The sequence below is a fragment of the Hippopotamus amphibius genome, chromosome 3 (assembly GCF_030028045.1).
Source record: "Hippopotamus amphibius kiboko isolate mHipAmp2 chromosome 3, mHipAmp2.hap2, whole genome shotgun sequence".
In the NCBI taxonomy this organism is placed as follows: domain Eukaryota; kingdom Metazoa; phylum Chordata; class Mammalia; order Artiodactyla; family Hippopotamidae; genus Hippopotamus; species Hippopotamus amphibius.
In genome coordinates this window covers 89,538,288-89,550,164 of record NC_080188.1, presented here as the reverse complement: position 1 = coordinate 89,550,164, position 11,877 = coordinate 89,538,288, and the positions used below count along the sequence as shown (strand labels likewise).

The 11,877-nt window shown below is 43.7% G+C and overlaps 1 protein-coding gene across 8 annotated transcripts in view; it reads right to left on the bottom strand.

Moving 5' to 3' along the window:
- Positions 1-3,110: 3,110 nt before the first annotated feature.
- RAPGEF2 (Rap guanine nucleotide exchange factor 2) overlaps positions 3,111-11,877 on the bottom strand; it is a 252,724-nt gene continuing 243,957 nt past the window's right edge. For 4 of the 8 annotated variants that reach the window (XM_057726283.1, XM_057726286.1, XM_057726285.1 and 1 more), the window contains 4 exons: positions 11,466-11,540; positions 10,021-10,246; positions 8,880-9,439; positions 5,216-6,398 (listed from right to left, as the gene is read on the bottom strand). In XM_057726283.1, the coding sequence (XP_057582266.1) occupies positions 5,950-6,398; positions 8,880-9,439; positions 10,021-10,246; positions 11,466-11,540 (1,310 nt within the window). In that variant the 3' untranslated portion in view covers positions 5,216-5,949. Of the gene's footprint in view, positions 5,166-5,215; positions 6,399-8,879; positions 9,440-10,020; positions 10,247-11,465; positions 11,541-11,877 lie in introns of those variants that run through there. The other 4 variants (XM_057726287.1, XM_057726288.1, XM_057726289.1 and 1 more) reach the window with 3 other exon arrangements.

Here is an 11,877-nt window from a genome sequence, read left to right as displayed (position 1 = left end):
AAGCTCATAGAACCAGCCCAGGGGCATGATTCTGAGGCTGGACATTCATCCCAGGACAATGATGCCCTAGCATTTAGTTGCTACCTGAGAAGCAGGTGTCTGCTGTACTTGGCTTTGAACGCCCCTGCCGTTGATCTGTCACTTTCCTGACCTCATAGCCCTCTTCTTATTCATGGTCTTTGCGCTCTCATCACTTCACTTGTCTCAGTTTCTGTATCCTGACTAGGTACAGCCTTTGCTCTTTTTGGTCTTTGCACAGAAATTCCCCAAAGAGAACGTGATGAGTTCAAGTTGGTTTACTTTCCCTCCCAGGTCACAGCGCTCCTTCTAGGACCTTCTTCTAGATGGCTGACAAGCCTGGACCAGCAACTCTTGGACCAGGCATCTCACATCTTTGATCCAGCTGTGACCAAGGCTGCTTGATAAGATACTCATTTATGATCCTGGGAACACTCAGTAAGGTTTCCCCCTCTTAGGTCTGAGAAATGGGAGACATTTAGCCCAAAGAAGACTGTAATTGGAAGGCACTTCGGTTCACTTTAGTGATATCTGTAAATATCTGGTATCAAGAAAAGTGCCTGGATAGGAAGTGCACACGAATGAAATTAGGTCATTAAACTACATCTGGTAGGTTTGTTCATATTTTCATCTTCATGCTACATGTGACACTGACTTGATCCTATATCAGTTTTAAGATCTTGTTTAAAAAAAAGTTTCTGATCTATATATAAGTTAAGGAAATCCTCAAATACTAGGCTATACCTTTACTTCATTGGTTCCCATCAGACCATACTGCATGTCAACCACTTGGTGTCAGGTCAGAGAGTTAATGTTATTAAAAGTTCCTAAATTTAACTAAACTATCTACAGAAAAAATGGAACTAGCTTTTACTTCTGAAGTGTTGAATACCCTACATTAATTTAATATTTCACTAGTTTCCCCTCTTCTATAAAATTGGTCATTTGATTCTAAATTTACTTCATATAAATTTATGCTTCACTTTTCCCATAATGAAAATTATGATCTTATTGCTTGCCCATAAAATAAAGCCTTTTCTAAGACTCTTTAACCTTGCATGCAATGTTTTGATCGCCTCTGTAAATGTTTCTGTTACTAGCCATGGCACTGTAGAAACTATCCGGGCAGAAAGTGTCATTTCAAACACAGGCAGGAATTTTATTGTGCTTGTCTTGTCCTTGGCTAAGTTGTGAATGTTGCAAAAATTGCAATTCACAAATTGCTTCGTTCCAGTCTGTTTTTGTCTCATAGTCAACTGGGTAAACTCTCCTTCACTGTAAGATCTTTCTGAAGGGTCCTGCCCCCTCAGCTGCAGTCTGTCCTACTCATTTCCATTCCATTACTGCCCCCTTTAACCTCCGTTTGCTGACATCCTTTGTGAATATTCACAAGATCATTCACCTCTGTAATCAACAACTTGACCCCCTCACTGCTGCACTTCCTTTATTCTCTGAGTAAGCTGTTTTTCAAGGAGAACAATATCAGGGAATCAAGGACTGAGAGAGCTTCCTCTTTTTCTTCGGCACAAATAGAAGTGTAATAATTCCTTGAGAAATACATCAGCACACAGACCTACCAGGAGTGTTGATACATGCTTTTTCAGCAGCTTGCATCCTTCAAGAACATTTTGGGAGATAATCAGTGACTTGGAGATCAAATATATTAAAGTATAGATGAGCATACACTCTGCACCTTCCAGGAGAGGGAAGGGATTAAAGCTGAGGAAAATATTTGGAGGGCTTTAACTTGCATGTATGAAAACAGAACCAGGTCCATTTAAAGTCTTTTTGATAAGGGAGGAGAGCTTTCTGCAATGATGCTAAAATGTGGCAAAGTTCTGTTATTAACATGACACAGAGTAAGCTCTGTCACTGCTACTGATCAAATCTGATGAACACATACTTCTTACAACCCTGGAAGATGTGCCTTTGCTACTTAAAGATAACCTAACACATAAATGGGAAAGAACAGGCATCAAGGCTGTTTGTCATTTTCCTTTATTTTTAGCAGAATACAAAAAGTGATGAAGAGGTTATTCTTCAAAACATCAGATCCTTAATATTTTTCAAAACACATTAGAGGAAAGTAAGCTTTTTGAATGACAAAAATTGCAAGCACAGGTTGCTGTTGTGACAGGGTTTCCCTGAGCGAAGAGTTTTACAGTGAACAGATAACAGAGGTGAGCACATGCGAACACACCTGTCCACACAGGGCACCTGCATTCTGAACAGGTACAGCTGAAGCTACAGGAACGGTCTTAATTTTCCAAATTGTTTTGGTGGCCAGATTTTCAAAGTTTACTCACCAGGACAGCACAAATGCCTCAGGAAGAGTTTTAAGTTTGGCCATCTTCCCTTTAGCATCAGGACTGAGCTCCTGCCATCCTTCTGGATGCCCTCACATTTCCTCACGTTTCGTGCACGAGTTTCCATGTCCTTGCGCCCCGCCTTCTGCAGCTTTGCGGTGGGTGATGGTCGGGGCTTTTATTGACGCCTGCTTGAGAATAAGAAAGAGTCCTTGATCTCAAAATGTGCTCAAAAGGGTTGCTGCTCAACTGATTTTCACCTTTTAAAATAAAAGTGCCCTTCTCATAGACTGAAATATTCAGACCTACAGTGCACTCGTAGACAGAACTATATTTGATGTACAAGTTCCAAATCACTTGCTAGGTTGTACTGTTCACTTAGTGGCCATGATCTTTAATGTCAGTTTAAATTCTCTGAGGTCCTGTTTCTTAGTATATATATTGGGAATCAAAGTATTATGTCCCATAGAGATTTTTATTGGAAAAGAATTGGGAAGAGACAAATGATATGCAGATATACAGTGATAACATTGTTTTTCACTGAATCTCAAACACTATGAATTCTGGGCACATGATTTGGTTGGTGGTAACATGAATGTTATTAATTTCTTTTCTCTGAATCAAAGAAAGCTACCTAAAAGATAAGCTACTTGGGCAGTTTTTAGGTGACATCATCGTCTGTATCTCCTCAGTGTCCTGGAGACTTGCTCCTGCAGTGAGACCCAAGTGCTTTCTCAAGCTTCGGTAAGAAAAAGCATGCACGAGTCATTAAGAATATAGACAAGGCAATATGTTATATTTATTTATTTTCCAGCTTGTACAAACTGGATGTAGAAGCATAAACATAGTACATTTCTACCATTTTCAACAAAAATATAACCAATATGTACAATTATTGTATTAAAAATACAAAAGGGATACAGACTCCACCAATGTCTTTCTAAAAGACATACAGGTACAAGTAGTATCAAAAGTATGAGGAAATCACCAGTTAATTGTACATTCTGCACTTGACATCACAGAGTGAACTGAGGTTACAGTCCTATGTTCTACGGTGACTTAATGCTTAGATAACATTTGTGCAACTTGTGTAGAGCGAGAATTCTGTCTTTCTATATGCACATGAGGTCCATAGCCTAGAGAAGAAAACTGGCAAATAATGCATCTTACATGTAAAATTACAAATGCATCATTGACAATGTAATATATAAGCAAGTGGACAAATGTCATGATACAGGAGAGAGTTATTAAATAAAGCACTGACATTGCTTTGATACAGTGAAAAAACACTGCAATTCGACTTTTAAAATTGGAAGCTATTTACGTTTATCTACTGATCAATATGATCAGCTGAATTTAATGGAAAAAAAATCCAAGACCAGCAGTTCCTCACATCTGAGTACTACTCGGATTGGCAGCCTTCACTTTTCCGGAGTCTGTGCAAAAACAACACAAAAATAGAGTGGAGGGGTCATCTCAGTCCTTCTGGGGTTAATAGCAGCTGTGAGCAGGTGGTCGCTACACTCAGGCCTTCTGCATCTCAGCGTCCGTAAAGCCACTTACGGGTCAGTCTTTGGTGACCAACCCGCCTTGCAAACAAAGGCTGGCGGATTGCACCAGGTTTTGGATCTTTTGCTCATTTTCACGTTAAAGGCTTGTTTATTCCCTCATGCCCATCGATCGACTGATACAGGGAGGCTGTCTTGAAAGAGCAGTATGAACAGCTGGCATTAGTGCCAACAACACCCCGAGCTGCTTTCACTGCAATGCTATCCAGTTATAAACGTTTCTCTTTAAAAACAAGCAAGAGAATCCCTAAGACTAAATGAACAGAAATCAAAGAAACATAAGTTAAAAACAATATGGGGTTTGCCGTCCGTCTCGATGGAGCAGGACACACCCTTGGGTGACACTGCCCTGTGCTCCATAAGGCTCAGACACAGGACGCAAGAGTCCCAGTTCCCTCCCCGGCCATGTGCAAACGGTTGTACAGAAGAGTCCCAGCCCCTGGGGAAGGAGGGGCCCGGGGCCTTGGGATCTAGGTAATTGGCTAACATCTCATGCTTCCAGGATAGGGCACTTCCCGGGTGTGGCCAGCACACAGGAAGAGGGGCTGTGCGCCGGTCTTCCCTCTTCCTGGTGTGACCACACCCTGTCCGGCATATTTGGTTTTTGAGAAACCCAGGCTGGCAACCCTACTTAAAGGTTCAAAATAATACTGTAATCATTAAATGGATATAACATTTACTCTTTGAACACAATCTTTAAACTCATTTAAAAGAAAAAAAAAAGGGAGGACATTGTAAACAAGCGGACGAGCACTGTACTCAAAGGATTTCATTGTTTTTCTTTGTCTTCCTTGGTGGGTAAAAGGCCCCAAGTAGTTCCATGGCTGACTTTTCTCGCGATTCCAATGAAACCAAGTGCTAGGACTGGACTGAAATCTAAAAGGAAGATTTTTTTTAAAAAATCCTTCCAGGTGTGGAGAAGTGCAGCCAGAGTGAATCCTCGATGGTGATGACCTTGGAGTCTGGAATGATGCTGTGTGATGTGGCAGGCAGCCACGGGAGCTCAGAGATGGCTGCGCTGTGCATTCAAGCAACGAAGGCAGAAAAGTGCCAGGGCGGTTTCTTCACAGTATTTCACATGCAAAGGGGACAGGAAGAGGGAGGAAGGAGCCCCATGCTGCTTTTAAGGCAGGGAAGGAGGCAAACTGGTCCACCATCCTCAGAGTGTGAGTTCCAAGGCTCCGAAGCTAGGGGATGTCTTGTGCTCTCCTGTGGGCGGCCGACGTGGGTCCAGAGGAGCCCATGCCTCAAACAGCAGACACTTGTTCGTCTTCTGCCAACACAACCAAGAAAGAAAGGAAGGAAGAAGGAAGGAAGGAAGGAAGGAAGGAAGGAAGGAAGGAAGGAAGGAAGGAAGGAAGAAAGAAAGAAAGAAAGAAAGAAAGAAAGAAAGAAAGAAAGAAAGAAAGAAAGAAAGAAAGAAAGAAAGAAAAAGAAAAAAATCAATGAGCAAGCAAGTCATTTTCTTGTACTTAGAACACATTCACCAATATGCTAAATAAAAATACCACAGCTATTTTCTTTTAGTACCGATCACTTAAAATCCTAATTTTTTTCTACCTAATGATTAACAATAATAAAAAAAGTTTATATAGGATGCACATCTTTATATATATATACAGACTATAAAAATACATTGTATATTTACTGATTGGAAATTCATGAACGATAAATTCCCTGAAAACAGTTATAAAGCAGCACATGACTTTTTTATAATATACACTCACACATAGTCTAGAAGGATATACAGTAAAATGCTAATGGTGGTCACCTGCAAGTGGCAGATTATAAGTGATTTTCATTAATTGTTTTGCTTTTTTCTATGATGATTATTTGCAGAATAAAACATGTTAAACGCAAAACTTAAAAGCAGGATGGGGAGGGGGTGGCATGGTCTTCCTCTTCATCCTCACGCCTGTGCGGCCAGCTGAGCTCTACACTTTCATTTGGAACTCATTACAAGTCCAAACATAACATTTCTCCAGAAATCTGAGGATCAGGAGGGTAATGCAACCACGCTCACACATTATCACAGGGGACCCCTCTGCAACCTTTCATTATTTCTCTTGCCACTTAGGAAAAAGCAAAACGCAGCCCAACGGCTCACACCAGGACGCGGCCAAGGCTGGGGGCCTGGCTTGGAGCCCTGGGTGGGAAGCAGAGCCTCCTGCGGTGGGGGCCGCGGGGTGGGGGGGCACGCAGAGGCAGGGCCACGGGAAAGCGCATGTACCGTCCTCCTCGGCGGCGAGGCCCGGGGGCGCACAGGGGCCAGAGCGTGGGTCGCTGTCGCTGGGCCGGTGCCACTGCGGCCGAGGGGTGGGCCTGGCGGTGCCTGGGGCGGGGGGCTCGGCCGGCCGGGCCAGCATCCTGGACCGCTGCAGTGCCACGGTGTAGTCCGGTGGCTTCCGGGCAGGGTGCGGGTGGGCGTCGGGGAAGTCGGTGATGGGGATGCCCACGTAGCCCGGCGGGGTGGGCGGCGGCTCCCGGTAGCGGCCCTCCTTCCTCGCTGGGGGAGAAACAAGGCGCCGTTACCACCTGGGGAAGTGCATTCCAGGCCACACGTGCTCATCGGAAAGGGTGAGGACCAGGATTAACAAGGTGCACACGGTGAACAGCATGCGGGGGTGTGTGTGGAGTGGGATGGGGGGTGCGGGCAGGGGAGGACTTGCACCTAACCTGCTCTTCACCGGGTCATCTCCGGTGACACTGGCAACTAAGCAATCTAAGTACCTGTAACTCTAACCGGGCGACTGCAGAGCGACTCCATCTGTCAGGCAGTAACCAGGCTAACGCCTAACCCTGGGGTACCCAATCCTGGGGTTTACGGAAAACACGGAGCAAAGGGAACAGAAAGGCACCCAGTCCCACGCCTGGAACACGGGAGTGGTGCCTGGTAATGGTTTCCTCTCCTCTCCCTGCCCCAGGGTCCAGGCAGGCTGTCCCTCTTTGCTGGGCATCTACCCTCACCAGAAGAGGATCAATTCGATGTTACTTTCAAGTCTTGGGCCTCACTTCAGAAAATAGGGAATCAAAATAAATTTGGAAAAACAGTACAAAAAATGATGCAAATTTCAAAACTTAAAACTATGTTTACGGAAGGTATTTTTCTTAAAGTCCTTTTATATTAATTTCATGACTTAAAATATGAATCTGTAAAAGCAAGTAAAAGCAAAGTTTTATCTTGAACTTTCTAGACTCAACTGTTAGGAACTTAAATCACTCTTCTTTCCTTTGCAGTAAAATTTCTGTGTATTAGTTTGTTAAAAGAAAGTGCTTTTCTATCTGCAACTGCCAAGACATGGAAGCAACCCACGTGCCCATCAACAGATGAATGGATACAGAAAATGTGATATATATATATGTGTATATATATATATGTATATATATATGTGTGTATATATATATATGTATATATATGTGTATATATATGTGTATATATATGTGTGTATATATATATGTGTGTGTGTATATATATATATATATACGTACACACACACACTGAAATATTCACCATAAAAAAGAATGAAACATTGTCAATTTGCAGCAACACGGATGGACCTAGAGATTATCATACTACAGTGAAGTATGACAGAGACAAATAACTTGACATCACTTACACGTGGAACCTAAAATATAATACAAATGGACTTATCTACAGCACAGAAATAGACCCACAGACATAGAAAACAAGCTTATGGTTACCAAAGGGGAGGAAGGAAGGGATAAACTAGGAGTTTGGGATTAACAGACACACACTACTGTATATAAAATAGATAACAAGGATTTACTGTGCAGCACTGGGAACTATATTCAATATCTTGTAATAACCTATAATAGACAATAATAGTAAAAATATATATACAAGTGAATCACTCTGCTGTACATCTGAAACTAACACAATACTGTAAATCACTATACTTCAATTAAAAAAAAGTGCTTTAAAAACTGCAACCTAAGAATAGGTATTAACTGTTTTCTCCTTATTCATCTTGAAAAGATGCCAAATTTGACATCCACCCATGACAATTTATATAGTAAAATAACTACAACTTCCCTACTAAAAAAAGTGATGTCTATAATGATTATATTCCAGAATTTCTCACTCTGTATCCTATAATGTATCCCTACACTTTAATTATACAGACGTTGAACACGCCATAGACAATACATCCCAGTAAGATTAAGGGACTGTAAGAGACTTCACAACAGAAACAGCAGCAGCAAAGTGATAGTGTCTTTCGTGTACTTACGAATTACTATCTAGGCACTAGTGTTCTAAGTGCTCTGCATAGGTTTCCTTTAATTCTCACAACTGCATTGGTAGAAATGATTAAACTCATTTTACAGATGAGGAAACAGACACAGTTTAGTGCCTTGCCCAGTGTCACAAAGCTAGAACAGCGGCAAAGCAGAGAGTCAAACGCCATCCTGCCTGACTCCCCGGCTCTTACTGACTACATTACCTCTCAGCACCCTCCCCCTCGTTCTGTCCTATGCAGAGGGAATCTGTTTAGCACAGAAACAGTTTACCTGCATAACAAACATCACAGGAGATTTTTAAATACGCAAGGTGTAAAGCTCTAAATACAACTCAAGGGAACAAAACAGAACAAGAAAACGTCTAAAACAGTTCCAATTAAACAAAAAACATTCCTCCTCTAGAGAGAATGGCCATCCTTCCTGATCGCTTTCGGCTGAGATGATCAATTAGAGCAGATAACACCCATAACAGCAAGCTACTGATCCTGACAGCTAGGATGCACAGAGCGTTGACTGTGCTGCAGGATGTTTAGAAGCACCTGAGCACAGAACCTGGGCTCTTAACCACCATTCATTCCAAAATCCTGAGCGCACTGCTAACTTGGAAGCCCTATGCAGTAATGGGCGGGGCAGAATGAGGAGAAGAACCGCAAACACACACTTTCACTTTTGAAATAAGCCAGGGTGAAGCCACGACCAGACACGACGGAGCCCGCAGTCAGCTTACCAATAAGCCCCTTGGCAGCGCTGGGCGGCATGGCCACGTGGGCAGCCATGGCAACGGGTTTGGCTTCTTCTGCCGTCACAGACGTCATGCTGCTGCTTTCAGCTTCGAGGGAGACGTCCTTCCCCCCTCTTCGCTTGATTGTGCCTGTGTCCCCCTCCGAGTCTTCTCCCCAGTACCCCGTGGAGGAGGCCCAGCTTGCCCGGGACTGGGCTTGGTCGAGACTCTCTCGGCTTTGACTCTGCCTGTTGTACTTTGTGCTGTGGTCAGAAAACATGATTTGGTCCATGTGGCTGCTCGAGGCCCACAGCCCTGCGGCGTCCCCTGAATAATCAAAGTGAGTGTGCCCGAAGGGGAGCGTCTCCCAGCTCCTCTGGTGCTGGATGGTCTGGATGTTATCGTGGGAGCCGCTCGAGCACGACGTCCAGCTCCCTCGGCCACTGTCGGCGGCATCAAGTGAGGCTCGGTCCCCTTGGTCTTGGGAAAGCTCCTCCGTGCTGGGAGAAGAGATCACTGTAGCTGCAGCGTACAAGCCCCGGCTCTCAGACAGCGGTGCGCAGGACCTAGGCGGCCAGCGGGACAGAAAGAGAAAAAAATAATAAAGAGAAGAGAAGACAAAAGGAGAGGAGAGGAGAGGAGGAGAGGGGAGGGGCAGGGAGGAGAGGGAAGGCGAAGGGAGGGCAAGATTGTTAAATACATCTATGTTTAGCACCCAACCACTTTTTCCTCAAAAGGCGGCTTCCTTTCCTCCAAGGAAAAGGATGAAGGGTCCACCAGAACGAGCAACAGTGGCTGCTCTGCCCTGTCCAGTTTCCTCCCCTGTGATGCCACCACATCCAAAGAAGGGGCAAAGAGCGATCACCTGCTCACAGTAAAGGCACATCTTCCTTTCAGCACTCGCTACAATCTGATCATTTTGGGAAGGCAGCTCATACGGAAGGACTGAGTCACCCCCTGCCCTTGGCACAAGGCAACATGTCCCAGCGAAGGTCAGACCTCACTGGAAAAGCAGTCTGCGTGGTGCTTCGTAATCGGGAAATGGTGAACATGAGAACTGGGATGGGAGAGTGGCCCGGGGCGTCCTGTACAGTGAATAGCCCTGCAAATGTGGCAGAGAGGAGCGGGCACGCGGACGAGCCCCTACCCCAGGCTGTACTGGTCAGGCTCCACCAGTGGCCGCCTCTCCGGCCGGCCCGCGGCCAGGCTGGTCTCCACGATGCTGACCGATGGCCTCTGGCGCCGCTCATCGGGCAGTGAGACGGGCAGCGAGTCGAAGGAGGAGTTGCTGACGATACTGGATCGTGAAGAGATCTCACTGTGGCCGGAATCTGAGAAGTTATCCACGGTGCCGCTCGGAGCCAAAGTGTAGCCTGTGTGGGAAACACATCGCTCCTTAGACCCCGTGGGTCCATGGCATCCAGCTGGAGTCTCCCCAATAGAAGCAAAACCAGAATGCCACCACGGAAGTGGGGAGAAAACACTCTACTTGTGGACTGAGATATGGTAAATTTTTACTCAAATGAAGTTTAGTGTGTTTAATAAAAGTCTAGTAGGAAAAAAGCCGGGAATTGATGCAGAGATCATGGTACGACTCGACTCTTCTTAGCTCTCTTAAATGTAAATTATACCACATTAGTCTATAGAAATGAAACTGTGAAGAATGACTAGGATGATATTTAAAAGTATGTTTTTTTCCTCAAACTGCAAAGTCAATAATTTTGTTTTCAATGGAGTTTTCATTTTTAGAACTTTATGGCATAGAATAACTCCACTGGAACGATCTGCATTATAATTTTAAGTAGATATATAGGAATAAGAAATTAGATGAAGAAGATATCTTTGGATTTTTGCCATTTGATTTTTCAACATTAATAATGTATTGGATAAAACACATAAAAGCCAATTGTTTTGAAGGATATAATGTAAAAAATCTCCATTTTCTCCCTGGACCATCACTATGTCTAAACATATGTCCATTTTCTGGCCCGAAGGACTCAACTCTCCTTTGTTGCTAAAAGTAATTCTGAAAGTCACAAAGGAAGAGAGGCTTGTCTTGACATTTTTAATGAAAAAATCGAAATCTCCTTTCTCAGTACTCTTTTTTTTTTTTTTTTTACATTAAGACTCTCGTGTTACTTAAAATACTGATTTTATATATGTACACTATGCAAAATTTTCAATGCCACATACCTAATTAAAAAAAAATGCTATCTAGAGCACTCAAATGTTGCTATTTTACTCTCTAGAGAGTACCTCCCCATCCTTTCAGTAAATTATGAATTCCTGATTTATTTTTTAAAGGTTGCACAGGTCTTGATAAGATCTAATGTGTTCATCTATGAAGTGTCTTTTTATAAACCACACTGCAAGTTCTGACAGACAAGATTTCAAGCTTTCCCTGAATAGTCTGCCCAACAAAACACCTCTAGAAAAATAATCCCTCGGGTGGAGCACGTGACGTGTGGAGGAACTGTTCCATTTTCCTCAACTAATGAGACGACTCCTGTCTTTCCCACTGGCTCTGGTTCCCGTGAACCCCACCTATCCCACAGGTCCGGGGTGCACTGTTACTCTCGTTACTGTTCTCACTTCCAAGAGAAGAGGAGGAGCTGGTTAAGTCCAACTGCCCGGAGCCAAAAGATCTCAGCTGATGGCCACTGCCACCTGACAATGGACGAGAGAAGCATTCAGACACATCCACTTAACAAGGACGAGACTGGTACCCACAAAACATGCACAGATATTTGAAACAGCTAAAAAGTCAGACAGGAAAGGTATCTGTTGTGCCAGTGAAATCTAACACGGGATTAATCTCTCTGGCCTTGTCTAGGGAAAACTGTCCTGGCCATTTATTACTGGCTTACGGCTGTTCAATGAAAGGGTAGAGGAGAAAGTAACCCTGAGGTTATGGAGCAGAAAATTATCTAGTGTTTTAAGATAAGAAAGCATTAATATAAAAAGGAGAGTTTGAGTGCCTAAAATTTAATCTCTTTAGAACTAA